At 54.1% G+C, this 14,785-nt stretch overlaps 1 protein-coding gene across 1 annotated transcript in view; it reads left to right on the forward strand.

Moving 5' to 3' along the window:
- The first annotated feature begins 4,982 nt into the window (after positions 1-4,982).
- ABCC3 (ATP binding cassette subfamily C member 3) overlaps positions 4,983-14,785 on the forward strand; it is a 50,526-nt gene continuing 40,723 nt past the window's right edge. Inside the window, exons 1-2 of the mRNA XM_023553386.2 lie at positions 4,983-4,997; positions 5,858-6,016. Of these exons, the coding sequence (XP_023409154.1) occupies positions 4,983-4,997; positions 5,858-6,016 (174 nt within the window). The remainder of the gene's footprint in view (positions 4,998-5,857; positions 6,017-14,785) is intronic.

The following is a 14,785-nucleotide window of genomic DNA, read 5'->3' on the forward strand; positions in this document are numbered from 1 at the left end:
TTTTTTTTTTTAACAAAACTACAAAATTCACAAATTTTTGTCACCCAGGCCTATAGATTAAGCTTTTATATTTTTTGTTGAATTCTGTAACTGTCCCCAAACGAGAGTGGAAGATTTGGGTAGGGGGGTTCTGGGGTCTTTTTTCCTTCTAGTGGCTGCAGGATTCTGGGTCTAGAGGAAACCAGAGGGCTGACACCACCTCCACCCTCCCCGAGGACCATCTGTATCCACCCCTGCCCTGTCGACAGCAAAGCAGCCCTGTTAACAGTGTAGTTACTTAGGGTGACTCTGAGCATGCCTGGTTCTTCTTGGGGACCCTTTTCTCGACCCTCTCTTCCCAGTAAGGACCAAGGCAGCTTGTTGGGGGTACACTGGCTATGATCTTGAGTTCTCTCCAGCGATCTGCAGTGGTCAGCCTGTGAAAAGAGAAAGGTACCTGGCTTCCTCCCCAACCCCCTGCACAAGACTGGGGGTTTTCTCTGGAAAGAGGCAGGACTTGCCTGGAGGGGGGATCTTGGTAGTGATGTAGAATTGGGGGAGATGATTGTGACCTGTCCCCTAAAGATGTAAAATCTTTCTCAGTGGTGGAAACTGTTGTGTCTCATTAAAAGGGTTTTGAAGTGGAAATAATGACGTTGGCTGAATCCTATTAACACTGGTAATAATAACAATGATGCTAACCGTGTGATGCTTGTCTGGGTGGTTATTTGATTCTGCTCCAGGATACATGGGTGGAGGGGTGGAGAGAGGCTGGGGGAGGCAGCAGGCCTTGAATGCAGGCCTTCAGGGGCAGGGGCTCTGGGGGCGTGGAGGCTTTGGGAGGTAAGAACATCTCCCCTGACACTTTTGCCCTCAGTCCTCTCCTTGGAGTTCAGAGGAAATGGTGCCTGCAGGCCCCTACATCGGGCTTGGCTGCTTCTGCTTCCTCCACCCCCAAGACTCCAGGAAAAGGTCTGTCTGGGGGTGGGGGGAGCTGAGCTGGTGCTAAAAACAAATCCGAGGCTCATATGCAGTCTCTCACTCTGCTCAGCACCCTAGCAAGAGAAGGTTACCATTGCCATCCTCATTTTTCCATGAGGCAATGGGTTCAGAGAAGTTAAGTGACTTGTCCAAAGTCATACAGCTAGGAAATATCAGAGTTGAGATTTGGCCCTAGGTCAGGCCAACCTGCAGCCATTGGCTCTTCTCGTGGTGGAGGGAATGGGACAGACATACTGAGAGGAATCCTGCTGAAAAATGACTCTCCAGGGAGTCCTTTTCCAAAGCAGTCACGTTCATGTGCATAGAAACATACACACGGGTTCCCACAGCCTGGAATATGCAGAGGCTTAGAGAGGCCCACAGCCTCTCCCACCTTGCGGGATGCCAGCCTTTGACCACAGGGCACAGTGGGGAGGGCGCTCAACCACTGGAGAAGGCGTCCCGCTGTTGAGGGCCTGGCCAAACTGGCCGTGCAATCCCAGGTCCCACCTTTTCCTGTAGTGTCCTGCTTTTTAACCCCCTTTTTCCGCCTGCTCTCCTTCCCTTCTCCTCCCACGCTTTCTCTCTTCCTGTCCTTTACTCTTGCCCCACCCACTTTCCAAACAGTAGGCCTTGCCCACTTTCCAAACAGGTTTCCCTTCCATTATCAACCCCAGCCGCCCCATTACAGCCTGGTGCCCCATGGCCATCACTCCCTCCCCTCTCTCCTGGGCCAGCTGAGAGCTCCAACCTGTGGGGCTGGCGATGGCTGGGCAGTGAGGACATTGAACACCAGGTGGCAGCACCAGGCACCCTCACCTGGTGCCACCTCTGTGCCCCTGCTGCAAAGGGACCAAGCCTCGGAGATGACAGCAACCGACACCAATGGACACTTTCTATGGATATGTATAACCCCCAAACAAGGAAACAAATGGTCTGGCAGAGCCAAATGACTGATCTGTGAGGGGTGAATCCCAGACTGGAATCCCAGCCTTCTGACTGCTGAGCCCAACTTGCCCAAGGTCCTTGCCTAAGGCCAGTGACCCAGGACAAATCCAGGCAGCTGCCCCGAGACGGGTAATGGACTCTCAAAATTGAGTTTGGGTATGGTCTGCCAGCCCCTCTGGTGGAGGGACAAGGTGGGTCAAGGAGGCAGCTCCCAGCGGGGCCCCAAGAGGGAATTCCGTTAGGCGCTTTGAAACTCTGTGTGAGGTGTGTTGCACACAGCCCTGGTCCAGGTGTGGGAGCTGCTGACTGTGTCCGGCAGAGCTAATTAATTCTTCTTTGCTTTGAAAACTCCTGAGTCGGGTCCCAGAGCCAGCACTCACAAGCATGCTAAATCCGATGTAAATGAAGTTTGGGGGTGGAGGGGTAGCCTGGGCATTGCAAAGCCTTATTGAGGGCCACAAGGGGGGCTAGTACGCCCCCGCCAGGCTGGAGTCCAGAGGAAATAGGCCTGCTGCAAGAGAGGTGCGAAGGGGGCAGCTGGAGTCGGGAGCTGGAGGTCAGTTTGGGGATGATCCGGGCCTTAGAGAAGCCAGAGGTGGCTATAAGGAACCAGGCAACGAGGCAAAGGGGGAGACCAGAAGCCTGGCTCTGGCCCCCACCCTCCCCTTGCCTGTTTCAATCCAGTTCTCCCCCTTTGCAGCATTTTCTGCTCCTGGGTCTCCCATCCTGCCCCCTTGCTCTGCTTCCTTCTTGTCTCTGCTGTCACTCTTCTGAGCTGTACCTTGCAGTTATCTTTCCATCTCCTTGCCAGGAAATCCCTGATGCTGGGTTCCCCTGGGATGATTGCTAGCTGTTGGGGGAGGCCCAACACATGCTCTGTGCTCTGTTCATCCTCTGGGGCTGTATTCAGCTGGGGCGGGAGGAGGGGGGATTGGTCACTGAGGCTGGGGGAGCATTAGTCATCTCTCTGCCGTAGCCCAACCCATGGGGTCCTTATTGCTCCTTTCAGGAGCCCTCCAGCTGGACACACCTTGGTTTTGAATACTCAAAAGCAAAGTGGGCAGTCCCCACTGCTGGGGCTGTACCTCATGCCACAGTGGCTTCACTACCTGTGGTTTCTTCTTAGGAAACTTGTTTAGTCAGTCAACAAACATTTCCTGAGGATCAAATTTGCTAACTACTGAGGATAGAGATAAGCAAGACCGGTCCCTATCGTCAAGGTGTTCGCAGTCTTCTGGGGAACATGAGCAAGACACCCAGTGATGACAATACAGGGAGAGAGGGATGTATTGCAGGAGGATTCTTACCCCAGGATCAGTCAGGGTGGAGGGCTCAAGGAAGGCTTTCAGGAAGGGGCAAAGGCTTGACCGAAATCTTAAAGGATGAGTAGAGTTTGCCAAGTGCAGGAAGAGAGGTGAGGTGTAGGGTAAAATATCCCAAGCAACCTTGAAGGCAGGCCCGGGGACCTGGGCGCCACAGCAAGGGATATAGAGCATGCCCAAAGAGACTGCATGGAAACAGCCAGGTTCAGAAGATGAGTGGCTCATCCTGCTTCTGCCCGGATATGCTCTGTGGCCCTGAACAAGTTGTGGGGCCTCTCAGAGCCTCAGGTTTCCTGCTCTGGTGAGAAGAGTCAGAACAATATTTCTTTGGAGTATTGTGGTTATTATTCAAGGGCTGTGGGGAAGAGAGGGACATGCCATGAGGGGCTAGAAGAGAACTTCAGAGAAGAGAGGTGAGCCTCCAATGCCTCAAGAGAGATGGGGCAAGCTGAGGATCTCCAAGGGCCCCTGTTATGATCTCAAATGTCCCACCCAGTGCCTCAGGCTTGGGAATGGCACTCCACAGGCAAGATGAAGAGGTTGGGGCCCAAAGAAAAGGGGCAGGCTTCAGCCCCAACACCGAAGGACCTGGCCCCAAACTGGAGCTCTAATTCTTGGATAGCCTGGTCAGCCCCGGGCTGGAGGACTTTGGATGGGAGCCTAGGCTGGTCCTGGGCAACCCATCCCAGGAAGGAGGTCTGCTTGGCGGACTCGTCTCCCCAAGGGTTCTAAATCTCCCCAAGCCCAGAGCCAGCTTCCCTGGTTCATCTGGGTATCTATGACCTCTGCAAAGCCTAGAGAAGGAACTGGAGAAGAGGGGAGGCTGAGGATGCTTATAGGTAGATGGAGGGGGAAGTCCAAGGGCAGAGGGGTGAGAACCACCAGGAGGGTATGGCTGCTGAAGCCCTGACTGGGGCCTGGGGAGGGTGGAGGAGTACTCCCAACTGCTTGGGCCATGGAATCCTAGACTATCAGGGCTGGACGAGGCCTTAGATGGCATCTCGTCCAAGATGCTCCAGAAACTGGGTCTCAGAGACATCAAGGGGCTTGTCAAGGTCACACAGTATACAAAAGGCACTGCCCACAGCAGAGAGGGGGGATTGGAGGTGACTCAGTCAGTCCCTGCCCTTGGGGACCTCTCAGACTGGCAGGGAAGACAGACTCTTCACAACTAAATATAACCAAAGGCACACTGTGACAGGAGTGTGAAAGCTTTGCAAAGGCTTTGCCCAGAGACAGGGAAGTGAGTGACGGGGAAGGGGAAGTCAAAGTGAGGGCTGGGGGGCTTCCCCAGTGCAGGGGGAGGACCTCCAGTCCAGCTGCTGGGGAGGGGGAGCCTTGGTCCCCCTGCCCACCCGTGCCCACTCACATCTCTGTTGTGATAGTCAGTGGCCAGAGAGAATTCCCCTTCTGGTGACTTCCTGCTGACCCAGAGGGACAGGAGGGGTCGCTGCTCCTGCACCATCTTGCTGACTCCTGCCCACACCTGCTGCTGAGCAGCCAAGGAAGGAAATACCTCCTCCTGAGAACAATTGCCAAGGAAGTGATCACCACGGTGAACCTGGGCAGATCCTGCTGGTGGGGATGAGGTGGGGTGGGGGGAACAGGGGAGAGATGGGTTGAAGAAAGAGTTCCTTGGACAGAATTCCTTCCCAATCCCAAGAAAAAGTGGTAGGTTGGCTTTTGGGAACCTGTTAGGGAAGAGAGAGTGGCAGGAGGTGGTGGTAGGGAGGGGAAAGGAAGGACCCCAATATGGCCAAACTGGGAGTGAGTAGGAGCTGGAGGCCACTGGTCCCAAGCCCATTTTACAGATGGGAATGTGGAGTCCCAGCCAAAGGTGGAAGGTACCAATGTGGGGCTTTTCCTGGAGCATCACCTGCCCATCCCCCACCTTGGCCAGGCTGAAGTGGAGGAATTTAAAAACGTTGGGTGCCTTGTGAGGTGCTTGGTGCTTTACATACCTTCCCCATTTAATGCGATGAGGTCCGTACTATGACTATCCCTGTTTTACAGATATGAAAGCTGAGGGACAGAGAGGCCCTGCAGTGTCAGGCCCAAATAGCCACAAACCCTCAGGAAGGCTGCAATTTAAGAGACCCATAGGAGGGCTCACCATCTGGGTTGGGACCTCCACACACACAAACATACGGGTACACACGCGCACATTACCTGAACATTACGATTTGATGGCTGCCAGCTGTCTCTGCTAACTTGTGGGGAAAGGTATTCTTTCAGATTGCCTGAGCGCATGAGCTCTTCCATTTTACAGATGGTGAAACTGAGATCCAGGGATGAATGTGACCTAATCCGGGATTTTATTCATGGAGGGAGGGTTGCTAAGTCCCTCTCCATGTCTTCTCTGACTTATCGGGACCCCATGGAGTGGTCCGGGATGGGAGCCGGTGTGTGCCCCGGTTCCCCGCTTGCAAACAAACTCTGCTCTGCGCCCCCAGTCTCTGTGCGGGGGCGTCTCTCCTGCGGGCGCTCCCCAAGGGCGAAGGGGCGGTCTGTGTCAGTGACACCACCCTCAGCCCTCCCGCAAAGTCCCTCCCGCTGGAGCCTCCAGTTACGTGGAGGCGCTGTCGCAACCCGCCGTGACAGGACCGGACCCAGAGTGCCGGGGGTAGGGCTCAGCAGGGCAGGCCGGGGCGGAGCGCGGGGCGGAGGCGGCTCCCGGCGCTTGGAGCTGCCCAGCGGGCCTGCGTCCACGTTCTGCACCCTTGCCGCCGCGCGTCGGCCCCATGGACGCCCTGTGCGGCTCCGGGGAGCTTGGCTCCAAGTTCTGGGTAAGGCGCGGGGCTGGGGGCCGCTGTGGCGGGACCGGGGACAGCCAAGTGCCGCCTGATACGCACCCCCTGCCTTCTGGGTGAAAGGGCACCGGGAAGGGGTCAAGGGGAGCCGCCCAGAGCCAGGTCCCACGCAGTGTTTGGGACGTGCTTTGACCTGCCATCCCCCGCCGCATGGAGGAGCTCAGGAAAGCCAGGCGCAAGGCTCTGGCCGGCAAAGTGGATGGCACCCTGGAGCCGGGAGGTGGCCCCACATGCTGTCTGGCCTCTCTTGGCACTAAACGCAAGGTGCAGAAGGGGCGTTTCCACATTCCTCGTGGACCCCTCGGAGCCTGCCCCATGGACTAGGGCTCGGTTGCCCACCCCCCATGCCTGTCCCGGGACTCCCAGGGCATCCAGAGCCCCCGCTCAACCAGGTGCTTTCCAAAGCTGGCTCTGGAGGGCCCCACTCTTCTAGAAAGGGCCCCTGCTACCTTTTCTGGGCAAGAGTCACCTAGTTGCAGGTCTGAGTGTAGGCGATCCTTATCACCCTGACCTGGGGAGGGAGAGACAGGCCCCACTCTGGAGATAGGCACTTACTTGTACAGGGGCATCAGTATTCCCAGATCCAAAAACCTGTTCTTTGAGTCAATTCTGACTCATAGTGACTCTATAGGACAGAGTAGACCTGCCCCAGGGGCTTTCCAAGGCTGAATCTTTTGGAAGTAGACTGCCGCAATCTTACTCCCACAGAGCAGCTGGTGGGTTCGAACCATTAGCAACCAAACACTTAACCATTGGGCCACCAGAGTTCATTCCCCAGGTCCAACCCTCTCCTTTTTACAGATGGGGAAAGAGAGGCCCAGAGAGAGGTGGGGTAGAGGAACAAGGGAGAGCCTTTTGACTCTATGCCAAGTCCCTTTCTAAGCAATCAGATGGCTTTTCAGGCTGCTGATCCCAGCCGCCCAGCACGGTTCAGGCACACTGAGTGGAGAGAGTCCAAGAGCTTTCTTATAGCTTCTGAAACCTACTCACAGCAGCAACCTTGATTTTCACCGCAGCCTTTTGAGTTAAGTGGTGGTTTTACAGACGAGGCTCAGATTAAAGGGGCTGCAATGTGGTCATCCAGGGAAGCACAGCACAGGCTGGTCTCAAGTGAACCCCCATCTCTAAACCTGTCCCATTTTGAGGATTTGTACATTTACGCCTGGTGGGTGTGTGAACGTGTGTGTGTGTGCAGGGTGTGCGTGTACCTTTGTATGTGTGGGTATGGGTATTATCCACTGGTGTGTGCATGCATAGATGTGTGTGCAGGTGCACATGTGTGTCCATAGGTATACATGTATACAGTCAGGAATCATGCTCTTGGGCTATATTTGGAATGGGCTGGGTTTGTTGACTCTTGGGACAATAGAGTACCTTAAGAAAAAAAAATTGTCTTTGGGAATCTTGCTTTTCCTTGGGGTCACTGAAGTGTTAATCTGAGACGTGCAACTTCTCTGTCACTGCCCTTCTTGGCTAGCCCCTCAGGAACCCGCTCCATCATCCAGCCTTGTCACTTGTCACCAAGGTTTAAAGATTATCCAGCAGTGCTCTTTGGCTCATGCACTCCCTTTTCGCTGACCGCTCAAGCCAGGCTGGTGTGACTATGGCATGGTCAAGGTGTCAGGGGTGGCCAGGCAGAGGGCTTGGAAACAAAGGGGGTAGCTGTGCCCAACCCTCAAATGCAAGGTCCCCTGTTCCCGGGTGGACAGCTAAACCCTGAGAGCACAGGACTGTGTAGAAGATGAGCTTCAAGAAACCTGCAGATGGGGAACTCACGACTCCGTTCTTGTCCCAAGCTCAGGGACCCTTTGGCTCTGCCCAGTCCTCCTCCATGCAATTGTTGAATCCAAGAATGTCAGAGATTAGGGCTTGGAGCATTTAGCCCCTCTTTGTAAATCTGAGGAAACTGAGGCCCAGGGAGAGAATAGATTTGCCAAAGTCACATGACAATCAGTTGCAGAGTGCTGGACTGGGGAGCAGGACCCCTGGGATACAATTCCAACATTGCCATTACCTAGTGATGCACCCTTGGGCCTCTGGGCCCCCCGGCCCCTGAATTGCTTGCTGCTCATGAACTGTACCTCCTCTGGGGATGTTAGTGTCAGTGAGAGTCAGCTTATCTGTATTCAATCCAAGGGATGAATGCCTTCTTTGAAGTCCTTGACAGATGTTTGTGGGATCTCTGCTGGGATTCCTCAGATGACTACTACTCTTCCTCACCCCAGCGTCCAAATACCCTCTGTCCTCCACGTTATTCTCTTGGCTCCAGAAAACTAGTTCCAGGCTGCACCCAGCCTGTGGTGACTGGGGATGGGTTGGGGAGAAAGCAGGAAGGTTCCCAGTTGCAAGGGTGGACCTCTTCTCCTGAGGGTTTCCACATGAGACAAGGGAGGGTCTGAGACAGGGAGGCTGGAGCCCCAGCCATAGCTTAGTTACCCAGAGGGCCTAGAGCTCTAGGCTACTCATTTGTGTGCTACTTTGCATCTCATTTGCATTGCATAGTATTCAGGAACACCTGTCCCTGAATCTTTTCCCTGCAGGTGACCCACCTTGTGGGAAGTGGTTCAGGGCAGCTAGGAAGTTCCTGAGCAAGGAATGAAAAGGATGGGATGGAGGGTTCAAGCACCTCCGGGCCACTTGTTAACCAAGACTTTCACTAGCCTACCCTCAGAGCCTCAGTTTCTTTAGCGGTAAAATGGGAAAATAACCTTCCTCCTACCCACCTCACAAAATTGTGGGGATCAAACAAGGTAGGTACAGAATGTGAACCGATTTTGAGGTCTAGAAAACTCGCCACGGGTGGTAGGTCCTGATATTCCCTGGCAAGAGGAGGGAAGAAAAAGAGAAATGAGGTTAGAAGGGGATGTTAGGACTGGTAAGACCTGTAAGAAGTGGGCCAGCAGGATTGTTGATCTTGGGGCTGCCATTTCCACTGTTGGAGAACAGGGGGCTGATCCTGGCTGAAATCATCAACCTTGGCCGCAGCTAAACCCGCAAATGAGAGACCCAAGATCACTCACCGGACACTGGGTGAATGCTTTATTACTCTTTGAATCTTTCTCACCTCTACCCTCTTACAGGCAAGTTACCAGCTTTTCTGAGAATGCCTTTGGGGTTTCCACGGAAATAAATTTCAAATGAGTGAACTGTGTGACCCAGCTGCCCAGGGATCATGAGGCCAGAGATGCCTCCAGAACAAAGGAGGCGGTAGTGACCCTTAACTCAGTCCTGCTGTCCCCAGCTTGGAGAATTATTCTCTGTTGTGAGCAATAGAGGCTGCAGAGCACCCGGGGTGGTGAAGGGAGTGCACAGTGCCAGGGTCTGGGAGTACTCACCCTCAGGGAGTCTTGATCTGTTTGTAGAATTAGCCTTGATCTGATGGCCCTGGGCACCTCCTGAGAGGCTGATGTCAACCCCTAAAGCACAAGGATCTGGCCATCAGAGCTGTCCAAAGATGGCATTGACTGCCTGAGAAGTAGTGAACTCCCTGTCACCAGGGGTGTGTAAGCACATGCTTAGTGATCCCTAGGTAGGGATGCTGGAGGGGGCATTCAAACCAGAGAAGGAGGTGGGTCCCTACCCTGAGATTCTGTGACAACTGGGAAGAGGGAAGGTGTGGGTGATGGGACATTGGCCAGTTCCTTCTTTTAAGATTTCCAGGTTCTCCCTTTCTTGGTTCTCTACCTGCTCTAGACGTGCAGCCTACCTAGAAGCACCTCTTGGTAGAGCCCATAGGTCTCCCACTGGTCAGGCTTGAGTGGAGAAGACACCCTCACTGCCCCTTGGCTGTTTACTGTCCCAGAGAGTGGCAAAGCCCTGGTTCCTCACAGGCTGAGCTCCCTAGGCCTCGAGCAAAGTATGTTCTAGCTTGTCCTGACTCTGCCACTTACTAGCTGTATGACCTTGGGAAAGTCACTCTCCCTCTCTGGGCTCCAGCTGAACTTAGGTGGACTCTGGGGTCCCTTTCAGGTCTGGGGTTGTTCACTGGTGGCTCTGAGAGGATGAGCCTCCAGCTTGGGGGCTGAGGTTAGGACCCTCCAAACTTTAGGGCTCCTTGGTGGCAGGGTCTCCCGGGTATCTTCCTGGATCATCGCCCAGCATGAGTAGGTGCTCATCCAAACATGTGAGTAATGAACAAGGCTCCAATTTCAATATGTTTTGACTCTCAGATGGAGGCAGTGGCATGCACAGCTGCGGGGAAACTGACAAAGGCAGGTGGGTGCCAGGCCAAAAAAAAAAAAAAAAAGGTTGCCTTCAAGTTGATTCTGACTCATGGCGACCCCATGTGTGTCAGAGTAGAACTGTGCTCCATAGGGTTTTCAATGGCTGATTTTTTGGAAGTAGATCACCAGGCCTTTCTTCTGAGGCACCTCTGGGTGAACTCGAACCTCTAACTTAACAGTTAGCAGCCAGGCACATTAGCCATTCGCACCACTCTGGGACTCTCCTGCCAGGCCAGGACCTTGAGAATTCCCTCCCTCCATCCCACCTAGGGGTGGGAGAAGCAGGTGCTGGCCAGTTTTGAGCTCTATGCCCCTGGCTTCTGGCTGGGGGATTTGGTCCCTGTGACCCCAGACTGGCTTCTCCCCAGCCCTGCTTCTCCCCCACATCCTGGGTCAGTCTGAGTCTCAGGGGCCAGAGTCTCGGGGAAGGAAGTGAGTCAGGGAAGTGGCATTTGGGAGGGAACTGTGCCAAGCTGGCCTGCTGATCCCAGATAGTGAAATGGTCTTGGACCTTGGAGTTGGCCCCCAGGGAGGGAGGTCCCAGTGGGTCTTCCAGCTTACTCACCAGAGCACCTGGACTGTGTCCATCTCTCCCTGGTGGGATGTCCCAGGGGTGACAGGTGGGATAGGACCCCTGGGGGGAGTGGGGGAGGCATGGATGCACCACTGCTGAGGTGGCTGGGCCTCTCCTCACTCCCACCTGAAGCTATTTCTGTTTCTGGCAGTGGGTCCAGGGATGGTGCTGGCTGAGGGTGGCATGGGCGGTGGGAATGAGGGCTTAGCCCTCGGATTGGATTTCTCATCCTAACTGGATATTCAGGTTCCTAATTTACCAGCTCCCAGAGCCCAGCTGGTCTCTTACCCAGGAGATGGCAATCCCTTTACTCAAATCTGTGATGGGAACTGCAAAAAGGAGGTGATTTGAGGGGGGGTTGCACAGTTCAGATAAAAAGGTTTTTAATGTTTCAGGTGCTCTGGGTGCACGTGTCCTCTGCCTAAGGTGGGGTGTCATGCTGGAACCCTGTGGGGTACGAAGAAAGTGCCTGTGTACACAGTGGTCAGGGGCTAGCACTCTGGAGTTAGACTGCCTGGGTCAGCTTGTGTGAACTTGGGCAGGTGCCTCTCTGGCCATGGGCCTCAGCTGTCATGAACATTAAATGCTGATCCTGGCAAACCAGTTGCTGTTGAGTTGATTCCAACTCATGGTGACCCCATGTGATGTAGAATAGCACTGAGCTCCTGTGTTCCATACGGTTTTCAAGGCTGTGACCTTTCAGAAGTACATTGCCAGGCCTTTCTTGCCAGGCACCTCTGGATGGGTTCATATGGCTAACCTCTCAGTTGGTGGTTGAGTGCTTAATCGTTTGCACCACCCAGGGACTCCTCTTGGTACACAGTGGTGCTCAATTAACCAAAGTTGTTGTTGGCTGGCATGACCCCATCCAGGTGCAGATGGGTTATTTGAGTCTATGAAGCAGAGACTGGCCAGCACAGCCTGCTGAGGACTTCCGGTTGTCCTGTCCCAGCCTCGGTGCAATCAGAGTGGGCCCTTGCCCTTTCTAGACCTCCATTTCCACTGAGATAAATGATCTTGTCAGCAGTCCCTTTCTGCTGACAATCTGTGACCTCAGGAGTTGCCAGACACTGGTGCTCCCGCCCTCTCCCCTGAGGATTAAGGAAGTAATTACTCTTTTCATGACAGAGCTGTCAACAGGCCTGGGGCCCAGGGAGGCTGGGAAGGCCCTGGCAGAGCATGGGCAGGGCTTGGGCAGAAGGCCTGGGGTCCCCCTTTGCCTGCCACCTGCCTGGGTCTGCAGGGATTTCAGCAGTGGTGCCCACAGAGGGGCATCTCCTGTACGGTCCATTCTGGGCGCTGAACCTTCTACCTTATCAGCCCCATCCAGCTGCGTAATTGCATTATTAAGGAAACTGTCATTGCTGTGGAAACTGAATGCATGACAGCAGGGGAGCGGGCTGTGGGCCAGCTCCTGCCTCTAAGCTAGTGCTGTTGAGATGGGGATGGTAGGGGGCCCTTGAGAGGATATCATCCATCCTGCTCTGCACACTGCAGGAGCATTGTAGGGTTCAGGAATGACCTCCACGGACTGCCTCACCTTCATTGTACACTTAACTTTGTTTGGGTTGAAGGCTCCCTTGGGTGTCAAGGACTGTGGCCTTGGTGTTGGAGAGAGAGTACGCAGTGCTCCTGGGCACACAGCTGCAGAAGCTGGAGCTTGGGCGGTGCCCTCCATTCGTTCATTCGTTCGTTCAATTAATACATACTTAGTTTCTTCTCTATGCTAGGCACTGTTCTAGGCAGTGGGGAATACTATGGTAAACAGAACCTACAAACCTGCCCTCACGGAGCATGTATTCTAATGGGAGCCCACTGCCGTAGAGTCAATTCTGACTTGTAGCAACCCTATAGGACAGAGCAGAACTGCCCAACGGGGCTTCTAAGGCCACAACTCTTTATGGAAATAGACTGCCACATGTTTCTCCTGTGGAAGGGCTGGTGGGTTCAAACCACTGACCTTTTGGCTAGCAGCCGAGCTCTTAACCACTGTGCCACCAGAGCTCCTATTCTAATGGGAGGAAACAGAAAGCCAGTAGACATAATAAACAAGTCAATTATGTAGTAGGATAGAAGGTGATAAGGGCTAAGGGTGCAATAAACAGACTGAGAGGGTGGAGCTGCAGGGACAGAGTGGGGGCGAGTTATAGTTTTACTTAGGAAGGTCATAGTGGACCACCATGCAGAGGTGAGACCTGAGCAAGAACTTGCAGGCGTTGAGGGAGTGAGGCATGTGGCTATCTGGCGGACAGTGCCGCTGCCCCGAGGAGCAGGCCTGGAGTGCTTGAGGACCAGCATGGAGGCCAGGGGGCTGGGGCTCAGGGAGTGAGGGGAGTGGGGGGGTGAGGTGGGGGGAGTAGATAACAAGGGCCTTGCAAGCCACGTGGGGATTTCGGCATTAACACTGAGCGAATGGGGAGCCCTGGGAGGGTTTTAACAAGAGGAGTGACACGGTCTAACTTAGGTTTCAAAAAGATCTCTCTTTGGTTGGTGTGTTGGAAAAGACAGAAGGGGTGAGTGGCGGCGGTGGAAGCAGGAAGACCAGAGAGGAGGCTAAGGCAACAGTCTAGGCAGATGAGAGAGTGGAGGTGGGATGGTGGTCAGATTCTGAGTGGAGTTTCTTTTTGATAGACAAGAACAGTCGAATACAGCAGTTTCATATAGTTCTACCTAATATTTTGAAGGTAGAGCAGACAGGATTTGCTGAGGGGTAGCTGGCTCAAGGATTCTGGCCTGGGTGTCTGGGAGGGAGGTATTGCCATCCACGGAGGTGGGGAGGCTGGGGTGCAGCAGGTCTAGGTGTGGAGGAGAGGAGATGTTAGGAATTTAGTCCTGGACATGTTGCATATGACATGTCCCGTACATGCCCTAACAAGAGTTCTGGGGTGAATGGGCTAGGGCACAGGCATGGGCGGGTGCCCCCTGCTTTCTGGAAAGGGCTCTGCCCAACTGGGAAATGGTCATGTGAAGGAAAAGAGCTGAGGCTGGACCTGCCCCAGGGGGCAAAACAGCCATCTGGGTCCTTACGATCCAACACCTCTCAGTTGTTGCTGCAGCACAAGGTCACAGCAGCCTAGTGCTCCATCTCTGCTTCCTCAAGCATTGCTCTGTTTGCATCAAGGTGCTTTGCTGCTCATTCGCTTCCCTGTGGGGAGGCAGCTGGGATGCTGTTGTTGCTCCCATTACTCACACATGGAGACTGAGGTTCAGAGAGTTGAAGGAGATCGCCCGTCACCTGGCTCAAAATGGCACAGCCATATCAGGTCCTTTGCATGGGGGTTAGGTTCTTCTTGTGCCCACTCCCTGCCTGCCTCCCATGTCATGTGCTTGCACACCCACATGGTGATTCCCTGTCATGCCCTTGAGCCCAGGCTCCCCCCTTCCCCTCACTCTCTTGCCAGTCAATGGACAGACCATTTCTGGATCACTTCTAGGCAGCCGGTACTGTGCTGGGAGTTGGACAGTGTGGGACAGGATACCAAGAGCTAGAGGACACAGTGTCTGCTCCAGAGCTCATGTTGCTGTTTGAGAGATGATTTGTTCACGTGTGTAGGTCCAGGCAGGCAGCATGGGGTGGGGACAAACCCCAGCTTGGCGTCACAGGCCTGGGTGCCAGTCCCTTCTCCATCCTGCCAAGAGTCTGTGAACCTGTTGGCAAAGCAGGAGGACCCTGCTTTCTCTTTTTGTAAATTGAGTTTAACCATCCCGTCCCACCTACCTCTGGAAATTGCCCTGAGACAACAACCAGGTAATGACTGTGTAAGTGCTATAATAAAATGCCACTAAAACACAGGGGCCCTATTAGCCTCAGGTAACAGTCACTTAAGTGGCCTGCCATGGCCTTAAAGGAAAAGACTAGGGTGCCCAGAGAGGCTTCCTGAGGAGGACATTGTGCATGTCCTTGTTGGGCATTGTAGTGTGGAGTGGAAATGTCTAGTTGGCAGTTAG

The sequence above is a fragment of the Loxodonta africana genome, chromosome 18, assembly GCF_030014295.1.
Source record: "Loxodonta africana isolate mLoxAfr1 chromosome 18, mLoxAfr1.hap2, whole genome shotgun sequence".
Lineage (NCBI taxonomy): Eukaryota > Metazoa > Chordata > Mammalia > Proboscidea > Elephantidae > Loxodonta > Loxodonta africana.